At 45.9% G+C, this 17,510-nt stretch overlaps 2 protein-coding genes across 18 annotated transcripts in view; one reads left to right on the top strand and one right to left on the bottom strand.

Annotated features, from left to right (window-relative positions):
- Positions 1-11,870, top strand: part of DLG3 (discs large MAGUK scaffold protein 3) — a 110,505-nt gene extending 98,635 nt beyond the window's left edge. For 8 of the 13 annotated variants that reach the window (XM_082207393.1, XM_082207401.1, XM_082207402.1 and 5 more), the window contains 10 exons: positions 1,473-1,649; positions 2,045-2,120; positions 2,820-2,919; positions 6,005-6,046; positions 6,782-6,832; positions 6,979-7,080; positions 7,431-7,603; positions 8,025-8,134; positions 8,673-8,764; positions 9,407-11,870. In XM_082207393.1, the coding sequence (XP_082063519.1) occupies positions 1,473-1,649; positions 2,045-2,120; positions 2,820-2,919; positions 6,005-6,046; positions 6,782-6,832; positions 6,979-7,080; positions 7,431-7,603; positions 8,025-8,134; positions 8,673-8,764; positions 9,407-9,513 (1,030 nt within the window). In that variant the 3' untranslated portion in view covers positions 9,514-11,870. The other 5 variants (XM_082207400.1, XM_082207397.1, XR_014215445.1 and 2 more) reach the window with 4 other exon arrangements.
- A 760-nt stretch (positions 11,871-12,630) lies between these two features.
- The window catches only part of TEX11 (testis expressed 11), a 43,405-nt gene continuing 38,525 nt past the window's right edge, over positions 12,631-17,510 (bottom strand). For all 5 annotated transcript variants that reach the window (XM_082207387.1, XM_082207386.1, XM_082207385.1 and 2 more), the window contains 7 exons: positions 17,313-17,423; positions 16,739-16,811; positions 15,384-15,533; positions 14,750-14,855; positions 14,007-14,127; positions 13,402-13,575; positions 12,631-12,983 (listed from right to left, as the gene is read on the bottom strand). In XM_082207387.1, coding sequence (XP_082063513.1) covers positions 12,921-12,983; positions 13,402-13,575; positions 14,007-14,127; positions 14,750-14,855; positions 15,384-15,533; positions 16,739-16,811; positions 17,313-17,423 — 798 coding nt within the window. In that variant the 3' untranslated portion in view covers positions 12,631-12,920. The remainder of the gene's footprint in view (positions 12,984-13,401; positions 13,576-14,006; positions 14,128-14,749; positions 14,856-15,383; positions 15,534-16,738; positions 16,812-17,312; positions 17,424-17,510) is intronic.

Here is a 17,510-nt window from a genome sequence, read left to right as displayed (position 1 = left end):
GAACACAAATAGAAAGTTGCAGACTTTGAAAGCCACAGATTTGTAGCTGTTAGAGAAACTCACTGATACAGTGGTACCTCGGGTTAAGTACTTAATTTGTTCCGGAGGTTCGTACTTAACCTGAAACTGTTCTTAACCTGAAGCACCACTTTAGCTAATGGGGCGTCCTGCTGCCGCTGCACCGCTGCTGCACGATTTCTGTTCTCATCCTGAAGCAAAGTTCTTAACCCGAGATAATATTTCTGGGTTAGCAGAGTCTGAAGCGTATGTAACCTGAAGCATATGTAGCCCAAGATACCACTGTACTTGAAATCCAGTGTTTCAGAGCAGCTTCTTTGAATTGGAGCTGTATTGCCCATGGCAGAGTCAACAAACTGTTAATGCACAGATTGTTTCTCAGCTGTTTACAAAACATAAAAAGCAATTGTACAACATTCTTAAGATACAGAATAATTAAATATATACATAATTCAGTGTCAATAGCTGGAGCCTATTTGATGGACTTGCTAAACAGTTTCAGCCATGTGCTTCTGTGGAAAGCCCTCTGACATAGCTTTGCTTGAATGCTACGTGTAGTGCTCAATGGAGGCACTTTGCAAATTGTTGCTTGGCTATGGCACTTCCTTCTTCCAAGTGGACTAGCTAACACTCTGACTGCTGAATATTATGGTTTTTCAAGATAATTAAAGTAAAAATCTTAATTTTAACACTGAGAACAGGCATGAAGTACTGTTCTAGGAACAGACATTGGGCCACAATTCCATTCCAGAAAGTTGGCCCATTCAGCTGTACTGCCCTTCTGAATTGGAGGAGTTAACCCACTGCTGCCTGCTTGTTTTCTCCAGCCAGCTACTCAGCTGCTGCACAAGAAAACCTGAATAATTGTGGGGCATAAATAGTTTTACTTGGTGTATGGATAAGGTGCCCAGTTACAAGAATCTTGTGTGAATGAGAGCTTATCAGAAACAAAGACCTGAGCGCAATGGAGATCTTACTGAAGGGAAGGCCTTAGCTCAGTGGTAGAGCCCACATTTTGTATGGAGATGGCCCCAAGTTTTCTTCCCAGCATCTCCAGGTTGGATTCAGAAAGACTCCTGCCTGAAACCCTGTAGTGCTGCAGCTTGGTTCCCAGGGCTTGGGAACCTTTTAAAGTCCCAGAGCCATGTTCCCTCATAAGGATGAGAGCCACATGCCAGTAGTGGGCAGGGCCAGAGAAAAGTAGCTCAGTGTCTCCTAGTCTAATACAGTAGGCTACATTCCAGCCACACAAGATGCATTCCAGCCAGGCAACGGCACTCAAGCAGGACATGAAGCATGACCAAGAAAGAATCCTGAGAACAATATGGAGAAGGGCTACATTTGGCCCCCAGTTCTGAGGTTCCTTGTGTAGACAGTATTGAACTAGGTGAATCAGTGATCTGACTTGCCAAAGGCGTCATCCTATACTCCTAATGTTCTTCATTCCTGTACAGAGCCCTTTTTGACTATGACCGAACTCGGGACAGCTGCTTGCCCAGTCAAGGACTGAGTTTTTCTTACGGGGACATCTTGCATGTGATCAATGCCTCAGATGATGAGTGGTGGCAGGCGAGGCTCGTGACCCCTCATGGAGAGAGCGAGCAAATTGGCGTCATTCCCAGCAAGAAAAGGTGAGTGTTCATTCTGTAATAAGAGCTAGTTTCCAGCTGATATTGCCCACCCTTGGCCAGCCTGCTATCTTTCAGGTGTGCCTGAAATAGCCTGCTAAAGGTAGCTAGTCAGGGAGGGGTGGCCTTTTGGGGGGCTCTTCACTGATTTATGGCAAGCAAAGTGAACATTTCTTCATGTCCCGCTGGGCAGGGAAGGTACTACCCATCACAGAATGGCTGCGGCTGTAAACTTTGCCCCATCTAATGTAGAACCGCAGACCTGGTAGGAAGAATGGCTAACCACTCATTGTGGTATGTCTGAGAAAGAAATGGGTCCTGGGGAGGGAACAAGGATCAGTGGTGTGCGGGGAGCCACACTTGAATGTAATAATATCTTTTTCTCTTGATGTAATCAGAGTGGAAAAGAAGGAAAGAGCACGGTTGAAAACTGTGAAGTTCCATGCCCGAACTGGAATGATAGAGTCCAATCGGGTAAGTGCTGTTCAAGGGGGGAGGGTTGGCACGCAGGAATGGTTGACGAGGTAACTTAATAAATGTAATCATGCACTGTCCAAGGTGGTACAACAGTTAATCTAGATCAGGGGTTGGTGGAATTATTTGAGCCTAAATTTGGTAGCTGGAGCATCCTTAAGAAAAACTTGTGGACTGGAACTCCTCAGACTTGATGTCCTCAGACATGAAGATAAAACCTAAAGCCCTGCCCCATTAGTCTTGCGGCATCCTGCTTTTGTTCCCCATGGCACAGGTTACATTACTGAATGCCAACGGCAGATGCACTAGAACTGGCTCAATGTTGTTGATGGAATACAGGAACTATGAATATATTGAGTGGTGGGGAAGCCACAGACAGGGAAGTGTTAGTGACCCTTCTGGTGATGAAAGGGTTGGGCCATAAGGGATACATCTTTGTTGCTGTGGAAATGCTGAATGGTTAGTCATCTTCCACCATCCCTAAACCCCATTTTTCTCTGCACGTAATTTTTCTCTTATTCCCGTTTACATGTAATTTCCATTATTTCATTTGAGGGGGTAGCTTCCCTGACACTGATCATCATTGCCTTTTCATTTTATTTTTTCTTGCATGCTTTAAACTCCATTGTTTGTTCTTTTTGTTCTTTTTGTTGTTTTTTTTCTTTCTTCCCCCTCCTTCCATCTCCATCTTCTTCACAGTCGATCAAAACGAAACGTAAAAAGAGTTTCCGCCTCTCTCGAAAGTTCCCATTTTACAAGAGCAAAGAGAACATGGCTCAGGAGAGCAGCGTACAGGACCGTAAGTAGCAGCTGCCCTGCTCAAATTCTGGCTTGGGAGGTTCCTGTGGCCAAGGAGCAGCATGCTGCTCACAAGAAATACTGTTCCAGCACCTGTGGCAGTGAGGCCTTGCTGGATTCGGCACTGCAATGGGGGCTGCACTATCCAGAAAGGCCTCAGCTTCCCCAAGGCCATGAACAGCCCCTTGGAGTGAGCATTGCTGTTCACCTGCCTGTGTTGAGAGATGATGCAAGTCCAAGAGGTGTTCTGTTCCCTGCTGTCGTCAAGTTGAAACAAGCACTGGTGTAGGAGAGGTTGCCAGTTGCTCCTGGTATCCCCAGTCACTGTTGCTTGCTCTCCCTTACCTGCACTAGTTATGCTTCCAGACCACCCTTGAAACTTGTGTCCTTTGATAGGGGATCTGCCAGCCTCTTGAGTATGCCACCTTTTCCTAACTTTCTGGTGACTGACCAACATTCTCCCTTCTCTACTGTCATAGGCCAAAAAGCCTGTATAGGGATACAGTAATGCAGCTTGCTCCAACCGGTGTTTTTGGAGAGCCCAGTCCTGTGGGTGAAATGCAGGGCTTTGGTTGCCAGCATACCTCCCTTCTCTGCCCTGTGATGCAAAATAGATTGAGCCAACAGGCAAAAAGATGTGCACCAGTGTAATACATAAAGGTTGCATCATTCGGGCTACTGAGGCACTCTCTAAAACAGCAATAGCCTTGTAAAGTACATGTGACTTAATGGAGAACACTCTCTTAATGCCATATATATGGGAACAGGTCACTGATGAAAGAACTGCCCTGTGTTTGCTGTCAGGCTCATGTGTGGCATAGTATGGCTTGGCTGCCACTGTGTCATGGGCTCTAATATTAACCTACCTTAATGCCTTCATACGAGGCAGAATTATACCAGGACAGATGATTTGTCATCTAGCCCAGTATTGTCTACTCTGACTGGCAGTGCTTTTCTAGTGACTTTCCTTTCACCTGCATCCTTTTTCTTTAAATGAGGAAATACAAGGACTTGAACTGGGACCTTCTGCATGTAAAACATACATACTGGCACGGGCCAGCGCGCCTTCTCTTGTCATTGACACTGCAAGAAAAGCAACAATCAAAAAGCTTGGTTGCAAATGCTGGGCTTGTGGGAGCCAGAGAGTGTATTGAAATGCCTGGAAAAGCTTCCAGTTCTGCAAGAGGTCTTCACAGTCTGTGCTTTGTGGAAGAGGGCTGATATCTGGGGCTAGCTCCTTCCTCTTGTATTGTTCATCTACAAACAGTTTCATGCTGATACCTGCAGTCAGCTGTAGAATTAAGAGTGGCAAGTGTGGATTGATGGGGAAAATGAATGAAATGGACAAAGCCATCTGTTTGTCAGTGTTTTTCTTGGACTTGTTGCTGGAGTCCATGCCTCTTGGTACCAGTTGCCCAGGAGAATTTTGGAAGAACAAGGGACCCAATTTGGTGACACTGACCTGGTTAGTCTGGTGGCTCAGAAACACAGGGTCTTATACTCTGCTTCTTCCACAGAGAGGTGACTGCTCTTTGCAGTTCTCTGTCAGTGATTCTGCTGAAGCACTCCTTTGTCTGGGTCATTCACTAAATCAAGGGTAGGAAACCTGTGGCTCTCCAGGTGTTGTTGAACTCTGAACTCCCGTCAACTGTAAGTGGCATAGCTAGTGGTCAGAGATGATGACAGTTGGGAGTTCAGCAGCGCCTGAAAAGTCACAAGTTGCCCATCTCTGGACTAGATCATCTAGTATTAAGCAGTATTAAGTAGGGCTCAGAAATACCCAGAGACATTGGTGCTAAAATGTGTTGGGAAACTGAATAGTCTTGGCCTTCGGGAGGTGGCTGAGCTAGAGCTTTGGGCAGGAAATTCTGAATGCCCAGAGGGTTTGGGGCAGAGAGGATCTTTGAAAGTGTTGGTCAGGAGCTTTAACTTCACTTGCTATTGCAGCTCTCTGCCATTCTGCACTCCTGTCACTAATGCTGTCCTGGCTCTGTCTCTCCTCTCCTCTTTTCTCCTCTCCTCCTCTCTCTTCTCTTCTCTTCTCTTCTCTTCTCTTCTCTTCTCTTCTCTTCTCTTCTCTTCTCTCCCCTCTCCCACTTCTGGCTGGCTGTGAATCAGGACTTCCCTGGGTTAAGTGACGATTATTATGGCGCAAAGAACCTGAGTAAGTGAAATTTCACTGCACATGATCACTTTTCATTGCTAGCATGTGTGTGACTGGAAACAAGCTTCTGCGCTTGGAGCAGCCACACCATCCCTGAGCCCAGTCAGACTATGGCCACTTCTGAACATCATGTGGGCCGTAGCCTGCTATGGAGCAAGAGAACTGAGCCCACTTCTAGCCTGGGGCCAGTGAATAGGCTTTGTAAACCTGTCCCTAAAATACAGCTCACCACTAGAGTGCAGTGAGGAGTACAGTAAACGGGCCAGGACTTCCTGATTACTTGCAAGCAAGTTCTAGGGAAGGATATTGGCAAGGCAGAAAGGAGGTCCTGGTGTTAGGAAAGAAGTGGATGAAGCCTTGCTTTCTGCCCTGTTGGCATTGTCTGAGAGCCCCTTTTCACCCATGCCATAGAAATGGGAATCCCTCAGCCAGCAGTATCTTAGGGCAGCCCTGTAGTTTTTTGTCTTGTCTTCACCTGCCTGCTCTGCCAGCACCTACCTTTCCTTTTCCCAACCCCCTCTTGTAACTCTCAGTGATAAGATTGTGCCTTAATGACTAGGAAAAGGAAGCAGACTAGAAACAGGATTGTATGTCTGAGCTTCTCCTGCCTGAGCTTGGGGTCCCCTGTGTACACCTGCTGGGGGTGGCAGGATATATGTGGTGTTGCACTTTTGTCTTGGCAAGAGATGCATGAATCTCTTTGCTTCTAGAGAGTAGGGGAGACAACATTTCCTCAAAGAATGCACCAAGTTACCATAAGCTGGGGACTTAGAGCATGTACTAACTATCTGTTCAGCTTGCCCTTGCATTGTTCTTCTCTCTCCCACCCCACCCCACCCCTGTTCTTGTCATCATCAGTTGGTGTTTGTCTTCTCTTGTTGCATCTGTTTGTACTGAATCAGGGTCTTTTTCTTGGTTGCAGAGAGCGTGACATCAAACACCAGTGACAGCGAGAGTAGTTCCAGTAAGTGTCCCTCCCCTTTGTCCCATACTTTCTGCATGCAAACCCTCAAGATCCTCTGCTTGCTTCACTCTGTGTTGGAGGACAAGACTTGTTTTCCCACCCCTTTCAGGGCTGTTTTAGAGCTAGGTCTCCAAACATGTGTTGGGGCAGAACTTAGAATAAATCTTCAACCATGTATTTGTATGTGTGGATGTAAGATGGATAGGTTCCACAAAGCCACAAACTCTGCATTTTCCTTTTAGTTCTAGGGCCGGAATGCTAAGTAGTTCCCATTCAGATACTGTCCCTATGGAGTTATGATACCATCTTGCAAATATTGGTGGAATCTAATGTTGCTAAAAGTTCAGTCTGATAACTGGGTAATCCTGAACTGGATGCAAAGATTATGCCCATTTCCCTTGGTACAGAGGCTGCTGCCTGCATTTATTTTGCAGGCTTTGGAATGTGTGCCTCTAGGGCACTTGCCCTTCAGGGCTGGGGATAGCATCCTTTGGAAGATGGCTTCTCTCAGAGGTTCTTCCCTCTAAAGTTGGAGCAGGGTGAGAAGCACATACTGTAGGGAAGGCAGTTCTTCTCACTAATCATTGTAGAGAAATGCAGCTTTGTACCTGAGAATTGTGTGTGTTTTGCCACTCTGCTCCTGCCACTTTTGGGTGGGTGGGAGGGAGGGAGGGAGGTTGTTGCTGCAAAGACATCTGCAGCACAGGCTGACTGTTTCCTCTCCATTTCTTTCAGAAGGGCAAGAGGACACAATTCTGTCATATGAACCTGTGACCCGGCAAGAAAGTAAGTTGGCAAAAGAAGAGCTTGCTGCACTACACTGAGTGGAAGCTCTCATGTTCCTCTGCTCTGCTTTTCCTGGGTAGTTTTTTCAGAATTGACTTGAGGCTACACTTTAAGGCTCCCTCATATCTTTGTTGCTATGTTTACAGTTCACTATGCGAGACCAGTGATCGTTCTGGGACCCACGAAAGACCGAGTCAATGATGATCTCATCTCAGAGTTCCCACACAAATTTGGCTCCTGTGTGCCACGTAAGTGCTGGTCCCCTGCAGGAAGAAGAGTGTTCTGGGATAGCCTAGCATGGGTTAATTCAAAGTGAAATGGAGAAACTTGCACCTGAGCAATGGCTCCAAGCCCTGCACCCTGTTTGAATACTTGAATGAGAAGGGATGGAGAGGGCTCAACATGGCAGCCAGGATTTTGCTGTTAGCTGGTCCTTCTTTTTTTCAACATACTGCAGATGCTGGGTTGTACAGCTGAAGTTAGCCATACCTGTTAATTTGCCTGAGAAGGTGGGGACTCTGAGCCCATAGTTGTGGACATTGCTCTCTGAGCAACAGAAAGGGCTGATGCATTCCAGATTTGCTATGTTCTATTCCAGACACTACCAGGCCTAGGCGTGAGAATGAGGTAGATGGGCAGGATTACCACTTTGTGGCATCCCGGGAGCAGATGGAGAAGGACATTCAAGACAGCAAGTTTATTGAGGCTGGGCAGTTCAATGACAATCTCTATGGGACCAGTATTCAGTCTGTGCGGGCTGTAGCAGAACGGGTAAGTAACTGTGTCCAGGACAACATGTGATAGCTGTGGCTGCAACCTGCTTCGGATTTCTGTCATAGCTTCCCAGGTACTGTTCATGAGTTCTCTCTGCCCTGTGACTGAGCCGCTAGCACAAAGTGCAATACATTCAAGTTAAATTATTGTGGGCTTGGGACACTTGAAAGCATCACTTTTAATTGGGAATAAAACACTGAGGCCCTTTTGGGACTGATGTTGCAGGTTCAGGAGGTTATTGCATGCAAGAGAGTGCCAGTCCTAGAGTGACCCAGACATGATCTGATTTTTGATGTAACTATACTCACCTACTGACCAGGGCGTGTGTTGTGATCTTAGAGTGGGATTTTTGTTTGTGGGGGCTTGTTGAAACTGCTTAGCAAAGGCTTGGTAATAACTGGCACCCTCGGTACTGCAGGGGAAGCACTGTATCCTTGATGTGTCTGGCAATGCCATCAAGAGGTTGCAGCAAGCACAACTGTATCCAATCGCCATTTTCATCAAGCCAAAATCCATCGAAGCACTCATGTGAGTAGTATGGCAGCTGTGAATATTTGTTATCCTGCCTGCTGTTGGAAGGTGTGTGTTTGTGTGTGTGTGTGTGTGTTTGTGTGTGTACACGCAGTGGGGAAAAGGCCTTGGGGATGCGGGGATGCCATGAAGAGAAAGTGGCTGCCTCTTCTGCACTTGGGTCAGCTTAGGGGGCACTGCATGCTCTATCAACACAGTGCTTGCCTGTTGGGATTCCAGAATCTCCTGTACCAGCCACCGATAGGCCCACCTTAGAAAGGAAAGCTTTCCACAAACAGCTATAATTCCTGATCACTGGGTGTTTCCTGCAAGGGCTAATGGGAATTGTAGACCAACATCACCTTCTGTTCAGGCTACCTATCCCTGAACTGAAGACTTACAGCTTCAAGCGACCGTTTCAATTGCAGCATTGCCAGTGGAACTGTACACAAGCCTATTTTTGGATTTTGCACTCTTACACAGTGGCCAGAAATGTGCCTGGGCTTGTGCCAGGTCTCATGTATTTGTACTGAGTCTCTTCCATTTGGGCTGGCAGGGAGATGAACCGGAGGCAGACATACGAACAAGCCAACAAGGTATTTGACAAAGCCATGAAACTGGAGCAGGAATTTGGAGAGTATTTTACAGGTGAGAATCTAGACTGTTCCTGAATGATGACATTCACACTCACATTTTTTGTGAAGAAAAATGTACAGGCAGCAACCATTTTAGGTTTGTCCAATTGGTGTGCAGGTCCTTCTGGACCTGGAAGAGGGCAGAATGGGGGCAAGGCAGGGCATGTGAGGCCTGGGAGCAGAACCCCCATGTGAAATGGTCAACCCCTGTACCTGTGCTCACCAAGGATTTTAAAAGGAGGAGACTTTAAGGCACAGGCTAGGCTAGGCTGGAAAAGTGTCAGGGCTGGCAATCCGTTGAAAAGGTTGCAGCAATCTCCTGCCATCTCCATCAGGTTTCTAGCAGGGTACAGGGTGTCCCTAGGAGGTTACAGCAGATGTTACATGGTGTGATTTAGAAAAGGTAATGCAAGATGAAATTCACATGTGTTGGTGTCTCCTGAAACCTGTTCTCACGCACAATTCAGAAGCACAGGGATAGAGATATTATTGGCTTCCAGCAATCTTTTGCTTGATGCCACAACTTAAGTTGGATGTTAGAATTTGAACTTGAGGAGGCAGTACAATTCCCTCCTCAGGTAGATAGAAAGGAGCTTGCCAAGTTTGATGTCTCTTCTACACTAGTAAATAACTGTTTTTGGTTTGTGTTTTCCAGCCATTGTACAAGGAGACTCTCTGGAAGAGATTTACAGTAAAATCAAACAGATAATAGAAGACCAATCTGGGCATTATATTTGGGTCCCATCCCCTGAGAAACTGTGAAGTCTCCACTTTCCAATCAACTTGTGAGAAGATCAGAGACCCCTCCCCCAGCCCCCTGCCCTTGGGGGCGGGGAGCATGAAGACCATCCCTGTCCCTTTTTTAGATGGTTGACAATTGAGTTTTCTAGTCCTGTTTTCTTTTTCTTGGGATGGACCAATCTCCTTCATCAAGTGACTGTCCCCACCCGTTCCTGCATGGACCTTCCTGTTGCTCCTTTAGAAATGGAGGCAAACCCCATTTGAGAGTTTTGTGTGTTTTTTTAATTAAAAAAAATTACTATCAAGAGTTAAAATAAAGAAGCAAGATGGGAGGTAGCAGATGAGGACTAGCTTAAAAGAGCCACCAAGGCAACAGATAAGGACACCGTCTGCCCCTGTAAACATGCTGAGGACTGGCAACCTGGGGCAGCTTTTGAGTGCAGTGTTCACCCAGCACTGTGATGGAAGGGAAAGGCAACAGAATGCATATAAAATTAAAAACATGAGGGGGGCTGCTTAAGTGGTACTTTGTTAGTGCAAGAATTATATTACTGTCATATCTCAGCCATGTGGCCTAGAAACCCTTTTGTGGCTGAGGGTGGATTTAAAGGTACCAAGTGTTTGGTTTCTTTGGGTGCTGCTGAGTGTTTTTTTGGAAATCCAATTTTGTAGGGAAGGCTGTGTTTGGAAAGAACTGCAACTGGCGCTGTGGTTGTGATGTGTGGAGCCCAGGACCACATGTGAAGCTTCAGCAGTTGATTTGAGCACCATAAAGCAAATTGAAAATGCTACCTATTGCACATTGTTTTATGTCACCTGATGTGTTTGCATGAGAGGTTTCTTCTGGGTTTTTTGGGTTTTTTTAAAGCTGGCGTTAAACCAAAATCATGTTTGTGTTGGTGTGTTGGCTTTTCATTATTCCCAGCTTTTGATTTTAATAATGAACTTAACGGGTATACAATCCAGTTTTTTAAGTTATTTTTTAAGATTGTTCCGTTGTAAATAGATTCCAGACTCAGACCCAACCTACAGACCATGTGGAATGAGCACACCAGCTGTTCTTTGTTGTGATGGGTCACTTCCCTGTAGGGAGACGGAACTCCATCCCACTGACTTTTTTCTGGTGGAATAACATTTTGAGATCCATACAGCGAAGCTGAAAGCAGCAGATGAAAATGGGAAGAGAATCTGCATCTTAGATGGATACAATATTCCAACCGCATTCAGAACAGACTTCTCTGGAAATCCTTATTCTAGCAGAATTTTGTCAAATTCTGGTTGTAACACTTGGAAGCCCTTCCTGACAAGTGCATCACCAGGGGCTCAGTGAAGAACACCATCCCTCTTATTTTGTATCTCTGTATAATTTCTGTTCCGAGATGAGCCCCCATTACCCCACATGGCCAACCTCAGCTTGCAGTTCTTCAAGACAGGAAAGGGTAGGTGGAATTCAGAATGCACGCTGTTGTGAGGCACAGACTGTTAGTTTTACATGTGCTGAGGCAGTTGCTTCCAGGAAGCCTTGATATATGCTCATCCTAATCATGTCCGTCAATGTGTAAGCTGTGTGGGTAAAAAAGTTTGTTTGCCCGCTGAGCAAGAAAATAAGCTGGATCATTATTGAGAGAAGTTTTCAAGCACTCCCTAGTTTGGTACAAGCCCATGCCTGTTATTCAAAAGGAGATTTGCTCGTTTTCCCAGTCTTGCCCCATCCAGCTCTCCAATCAGGCACTCATAGGCATCCGTTTTCCATGGAATGACAGCAATGGATGTTATGGGAGGAGACCCCAGTGTTACTGGTCCTAAGGGAGTGAGTAGGACTCGGCCTCAGATTGCAGCAGGGTGATGCTGCCCACTCCATAGCTGGTAGGTAGCTCTGTCATTCATTGTGATATTTGTGCACGGGCCTCATTGTTAAATATGGGTGAAAACTCATCCTGTGGAGATTCATTCTGGTAAGCAAGAAGCTGTTTCCACCGGCTGTGTTGCAAGAAACCAAGTGGAACTTTGGTAGCACTGGAGCTGCTGTTTGCTGGCAGGACTATGAAGAATAAAGATGAGGGAACTGTCATTTACAAGTTCCTGGTGGAGGGAGTTTGGACAAGGGGCTGCCACATGTGACTTCTACTCAGCCGGCACTGCAAGGCACATTCTTGAGAACTGGCCTGTACACAAAAGCAGCAGCTTCTGAGGTGGCCAGTCTCTAGGTTCTAACTCCTTTTCTTTTCTAATAGCCTGTCGCCTTGTCTTCTAGGCCCATGGAGAAAAGGCCTATGTACCCATGGCATAGCTGAAAGTATCAATCATGACACTAGTTGGTTTACCAGTGTTTCTTCCAAGGAGACATATATTTTTAATAAACAGAACGTTGCAATGAACTTGTCTGCTGAGGATTTATTCTGGGGCTATGGCTTGTCATCAATGTATTGGCTGCCACTGGCTCTGGGGGGCTAGTCTAGGGTAGTATACTTCTCACCTCAAATCCAGGAACACATACTTTCCTTTCTCATGCACTGCTCCCGTTGTGTTGCAAGTTCAAGGTAAATAAAAGTTGCTGTGTGTTAGACTGCCTCCTTGTGGGTCAACATGCAGACTATCAGATGGCCTACACTGGCAGCTAGAGGAACTGGAGGAGACCCCCTTCCAAGGGTGGCTTGATTTGCAGTCCTGCCTAGTGGTGTGAATGGAACCACCCACCCACTTGTAGGAAAAGGGTTGTTCAATACTTGTATAAATCTCTGTAGGCTGGTAGCAGAGGGACACACCTCAAGCAATGACAACAGTAGTTCCTACTATGTCCTATACAGATCCTGCATGGTTCTTGTCCTGGCTAGCACAGGGCAGTCAGTGACAAAATGAATAGTGGCCAGCTTACTGAAGGGATGAGGCAAAAACACAATTGTGTGTTACTTTCCCCTTTGTTTTGCACAGCTGCTACTGCTTTCTAGTTTGTGCCTTTTGAGTGTAGGAATGGGATGGCCAACATGACATACCTCTCACTACCCTCAACCCCAGCTAGCATGGCAGTGCTCCGGGGTGGTGGGGGCTGAAGGAAATTGCTGAGTACCCTGGTGTAGAAACTTCATGCTTCTACCAGGTGGATGGAAAGTTAAACCAATAAATAGGAAAACACAAATGTCATTGCAAGTGCTAAACTATTTTATTCATTGTACAACCCCACTCCAGACAAACATCTCTAACAAACTAGAAGGTGGTAGTTTATCTCACCTAACATGACACCATTGCTCAGCTGTATTATACGTGACACCATTGCTCAGCTGTATTCTATCTGCCCAAAGAGTTGTAGTATACTCCTATGTTCCAAGCTCTAACCATGAGCCAAAATATTTATCTGGTTTGGGCAACAAAATGACTGCTAAGTTGAGTACAGCACCAGCTGCCTTTGCTGTGGACTTGATTTCTCTCACTTATTTGGAGGGTCCCTTTGCTCCTGGAAGTCTGTCCATCAATACTTGGTAAAAGGCGGTCATCTGTGGGCAGAAATCACACAAAAAAAGCCAAATTAGTGTCATGCATTGAATGCTGGGGGTCTAATGCAGTTTGAGCCCCTTGTGACTCGATGGCCCTTGTGGTCTCTTCCAACTCTATGATTCTATGATTCTATTTAGGTCAAGCAGCTTTCTAGGAAAACTTTGGGGAAAACTTGACCCAAGATATTGTGTCTATCTGCCTATTCCCCCCATCCACCATTGGCAAATTCCTTAACCCAAGGTCCCTTCATGATTAACATGGCTGATCTCAGCTAGTGATTCCAGGATGTAAAAGAGACTACCTACCATTTAGCATATTGCATCCACTGCATGCTATGGTGTTTGCACCTGCTCATATAGGCCATCTCCCTGCATATTCTAGAACCACAGTTAAGCTGTTTCGTTCATCCTTCCATACCTTTCTCCTGTAGCTGGTACATATATCTCTCAGGTGATTCAAGAAGAACATTGCTACGCGACACCATTGCTCAGCTGTAACATATCTGGCCAAAGTGTTGTAGTACACTCCTATGTTCCAAGCTCTAACCATGAGCCAGAATATTTCTTCATCTGGATAACTGGACCGCAGCACCTGCCAGTAACCAGGAGAAAACAGCACTGATCAGGGTTTTCACGTTGAGGCTGTAGTTCTAGTAGAAACTGAAAGAATATGAGAGTTTGATGCAGCACAATAGCTTTTGAGGAAATCTTGGAGGATTTCTTGAGCACATATGTTGGCTACAGACAAATTGCGGTTCAGAAGGACCTGGGCTACAGCTCAGAACAGCTCAGCTCACAAGCCCCTACCCAACCACATGCAGCAGTGCATGTCAGTCACCCGAAACCTTTTAGATATTGAGGCCATATATCATTACTTAGACCTGGCAAGGTCTATAGTGCACAGGTGGCCACTTCTAGTGACTCCGGAAGAAAGTAAACCCTGACAGCTATGAATTCCCAGCCCAACTGCCATTACCAGGAAAGAAGCATGTGGAAATAATTTTGATGGCACTTCCTCCTCACCATGCTATCCAAAATCTTCAGAGCTTCTTCAAAGTAGCCCTGTGACTCCACCAGTGCATATGGATCTGCTCCAGGCCCATCAGATGGCAGAGTAAGCTGAATCAAGCTATGTATACATTTGCTGAATATCAGCAAAGAAAAGGGAAAGAGAATTCAATGCAAGCATGTGTAGAATGCCCTTCTGACTCATCTGCAAAGCAGTTGTCAGTTTGACACTCCTCCCCAAAGAAGCACACAGCAAAGTTTCTCCAAGGGGACAGTAGATTCCTTTCCAAACTTCCAACCTCTTCAAAGGGTGAAGTATAAACACCTGGGCAGAGCCCTTCACTACCCAGTGGTATCAATTGGGTCACTCAGATGGAGGAAGGAATGCAGGTGGGTTCCTTTGTTGGGAAGAATGTAAGGAAAGAGGCCTCATCAAGGACTTCACTTACAACACGTACCCCATCTCATTAAGAAAACAGCTGCGATAAGTGGTAGCAGGTACCCATTGGGACTTAAAGGGCAGGAAGGCAGGGAGACTTAACAGTTGGTGCGGCCAAAACCAATGACAGACAGAGGCAACTAACTCTAGTTTTGTCTGCATCATCTTCCCTGCTGAGTTCTATTTGAGCAACACGGGTTAAGTAGTAGAATGCTGGCAGTCAGTTCCCCTCCCTGGACTTGTAAACAAGGTTGCAAAGCAGATCGCACTGAGATTCCGCTGGCCAGGATGCATAGCCCTTAGTGTAGCTCATCCTTACCTGAAAGTGAGTCCATCAAAGGGTTCACATTTGCTAATAGTCAAAAGCTTTCTGAGGGCCTTCTTGGCGAGTGAAGGGTAGTAAGCCGGTGGAGCCATGGCCAACGCTGGAGAAAGGAAGGCAAGACAAGAGAGTCACTTTCAGAAGTGCAAAGCTCTGTTGCTATGCTATGTTACATCAGTCTGCCCGGTGAGGAAAATGCTGACTGCACAAGTCAAAAGCACAGGGGAAGCTGAAAATCTTTCCTGCTTCAAATGTTGCCGTTTACCTGAGCTGGTATCAAACAAATTCAACCACCTCTTTTGATCAGCTGGTGGCCACTGTAGCAATAATACTGCCATGGACAAAAGACTGCCAATCGGGTTGCGGGGAGCGGAATGCCAGATACTGGAAAGCGAACTGTCTGAGTGGCAGAAGCCTGTCTTTCTTCCACTACCACTAACTCTGGTCCAAAACTTCTACAAGGCAGGCTGCAGCTGAACTACTAACAGGAAAGCAAAAGAAATGGTTGTGGCAATATGAGGCCCGTGAATGCAATAGTTTGCCCCACAGAGATCCAAAAGATTAGTAATTCACTGGGCTGTGGAGCACACATGGTCCCACCAAGCAAATGAAATGCAAACATGGCTCTTACAGGCAATTGATTCCAGCATCTTAGTATCGATATTGGGCCTTTCCAAAATTGTATCCAGAAGACTGGTTACTTTCGGGTCACCGAGTTTTACTCTTGCCTCAAACTCGTACAGCAGAAGTAACGTATCTGATGGGTCTTCAGAAAAGTTGCCTTTTGAGTAGAAGGAGAGTCACATGTTAGCTGGTCGCTAAATCAGCTTGTGTACTGAGGTTGGCAGACCCCAAAATCGATAGACACTTAGCTGAAGGGGAATATAGATCCTTTGCCTTTGCTATACAGTCATACCCCGGGTTAAAGATGCTTCGGGTTAAAATGTTTTCAGGTAGCGTCCCACGGCAACCCGGAAGTACCGGAAAGGGTTACTTCCAGGTTTCGCCAGACACTCAAAATGACATCACGAGCATGCACAGGTTGCGTTCTGCTCAGGTTGCGAACGGGGCTCCGGAACGGATCCCGTACACAACCAGAGGTACCACTGTACTAGTTTCTGTGGGTAAGATACAAACCCGGGATACAAACTTGGCCCTGCTACGTAGTGGCAAAAGGTGACTGCTTCAGGCAGATGATTTGTCATTAAGCCCAATAAGCAGCCTGATATTTACACAAATATCTGAAATTTGGAAGCCAAGACTACACACCAAAATATTATTTTGAGTTTGACATGTCTTCTGTGAAGGGTAGTGAAGACAAAGGCTAGGAGCTTGTTTCGGTTCTAAGGCTAACAAGGTCCTTAGCATCAAGGTGTTTGCTTGCAAGTTTCCATCACGAATAGTTTCATCTGCTGTCTTAAACCAGGAATTTCATCCGCAGTCTGCCCCAGGAATTTTAAAGAGAGCACTGGATGTCTAGGGGTACAGGTAGTCCTCAAAGATGGTGACTACCATCTGAAGCAGGCTTGAACCTCTGAAAAGATCTCAGCTGCAGGGGCATTTTTGGTCTCCTCTCACCGTATGTCTCAGGGTCAAGCTTTTTTTTATTCCTTCCAGCTCTTCCACCAACCACCACATATGGCTTAACATTTGTAAGCAGCAACTATAAGTAGTATACTTACAACACTACGCTTGCAATCGACACTGACTTGGGCATAAATTGTATTCAGTTCAGTGGAACTGACTTCTGAGCAAATATGCCTAGGTTCCAAAAAACTTGTGCAGCAATAATTCCTACCTTCCCACCCAGCTCTCCGGCATCATGCTTTTGTTCTTTATTCTCCTGGGCTGCATGTGTTTCCTGCATCCCAAGAGAAGTCACTGTACCAGCATCTACCAAAGCAAGATGAGAGTCCCACCCACTTCTTTGGGCAGATATATATTGTGTCAACAGCAGCACTTTGTATTGCATAATCTCCAACTCACCAGTTTCTTTCAGATAAGTCCCGATATCCCAACAAGTCTCTATGTGTCCGAGGGCCTCCACCAGTAGTTCATTCTGATTTGAAAACAAATATATAATTGTGGGGGGGGGGACTCCACTTTTGAACCATAACAGTTGCACTATTCTCTGGGTTGGGGTGGGGTGTTGCATTCCGTACATAGGATTTTAGCTCCTTGACTTGCTCAAATGCAGCTGCAAAACTCTCCAGATAAATTCCAGAGGGGAGGAAGTGTGCAAGTTTGTGAAGTGGGAAGGGCAAGGAAGATGGCCTGGATATCCCATGGTGAAGTCCAGTTTACCCAGAGTCCTCCAAATTTGATTCTAATGTTTCTAATTGATGTTTGAAATTGCATAACTTATTGGAGGGAGGGGTTGGAGCCCTGCTTATGCTGCTATATGAAAAGTGGTATGATTTCCAAAGAGGAAGTGGGTGACTGTCCTCTCAGCATCGAATCAAACCACATCAAACAGAAACTCAGCTGTACCTTCGAGCTTGCATAAAGCTTTTGTCACAAAAGGGAGGGGTGTAGAATTCTTACTCCATCCAAACTCTACCTGGCCAGTAGAGCTGTTCCGTCCCATTTCAAGACCAATGGCAACAGCCATAAGCAGGCATAATCTCTGGTCAACCAGAATGGTTTTCTCAGCAGGACAAAGCCGAGCGAACTGCAACAGGAAACATTTAATAGAAATTGATTGTTGTCCCTTTTCTTTGGATGCCAGAGGGTTTTCTCTCCACAAACACACTCCAAC

This window comes from Podarcis vaucheri (genome assembly GCF_965113315.1).
Source record: "Podarcis vaucheri genome assembly, chromosome: Z".
In the NCBI taxonomy this organism is placed as follows: domain Eukaryota; kingdom Metazoa; phylum Chordata; class Lepidosauria; order Squamata; family Lacertidae; genus Podarcis; species Podarcis vaucheri.
Note: the sequence above shows the minus strand (reverse complement) of the source record. Positions and strands in the feature narration are given on the sequence as shown.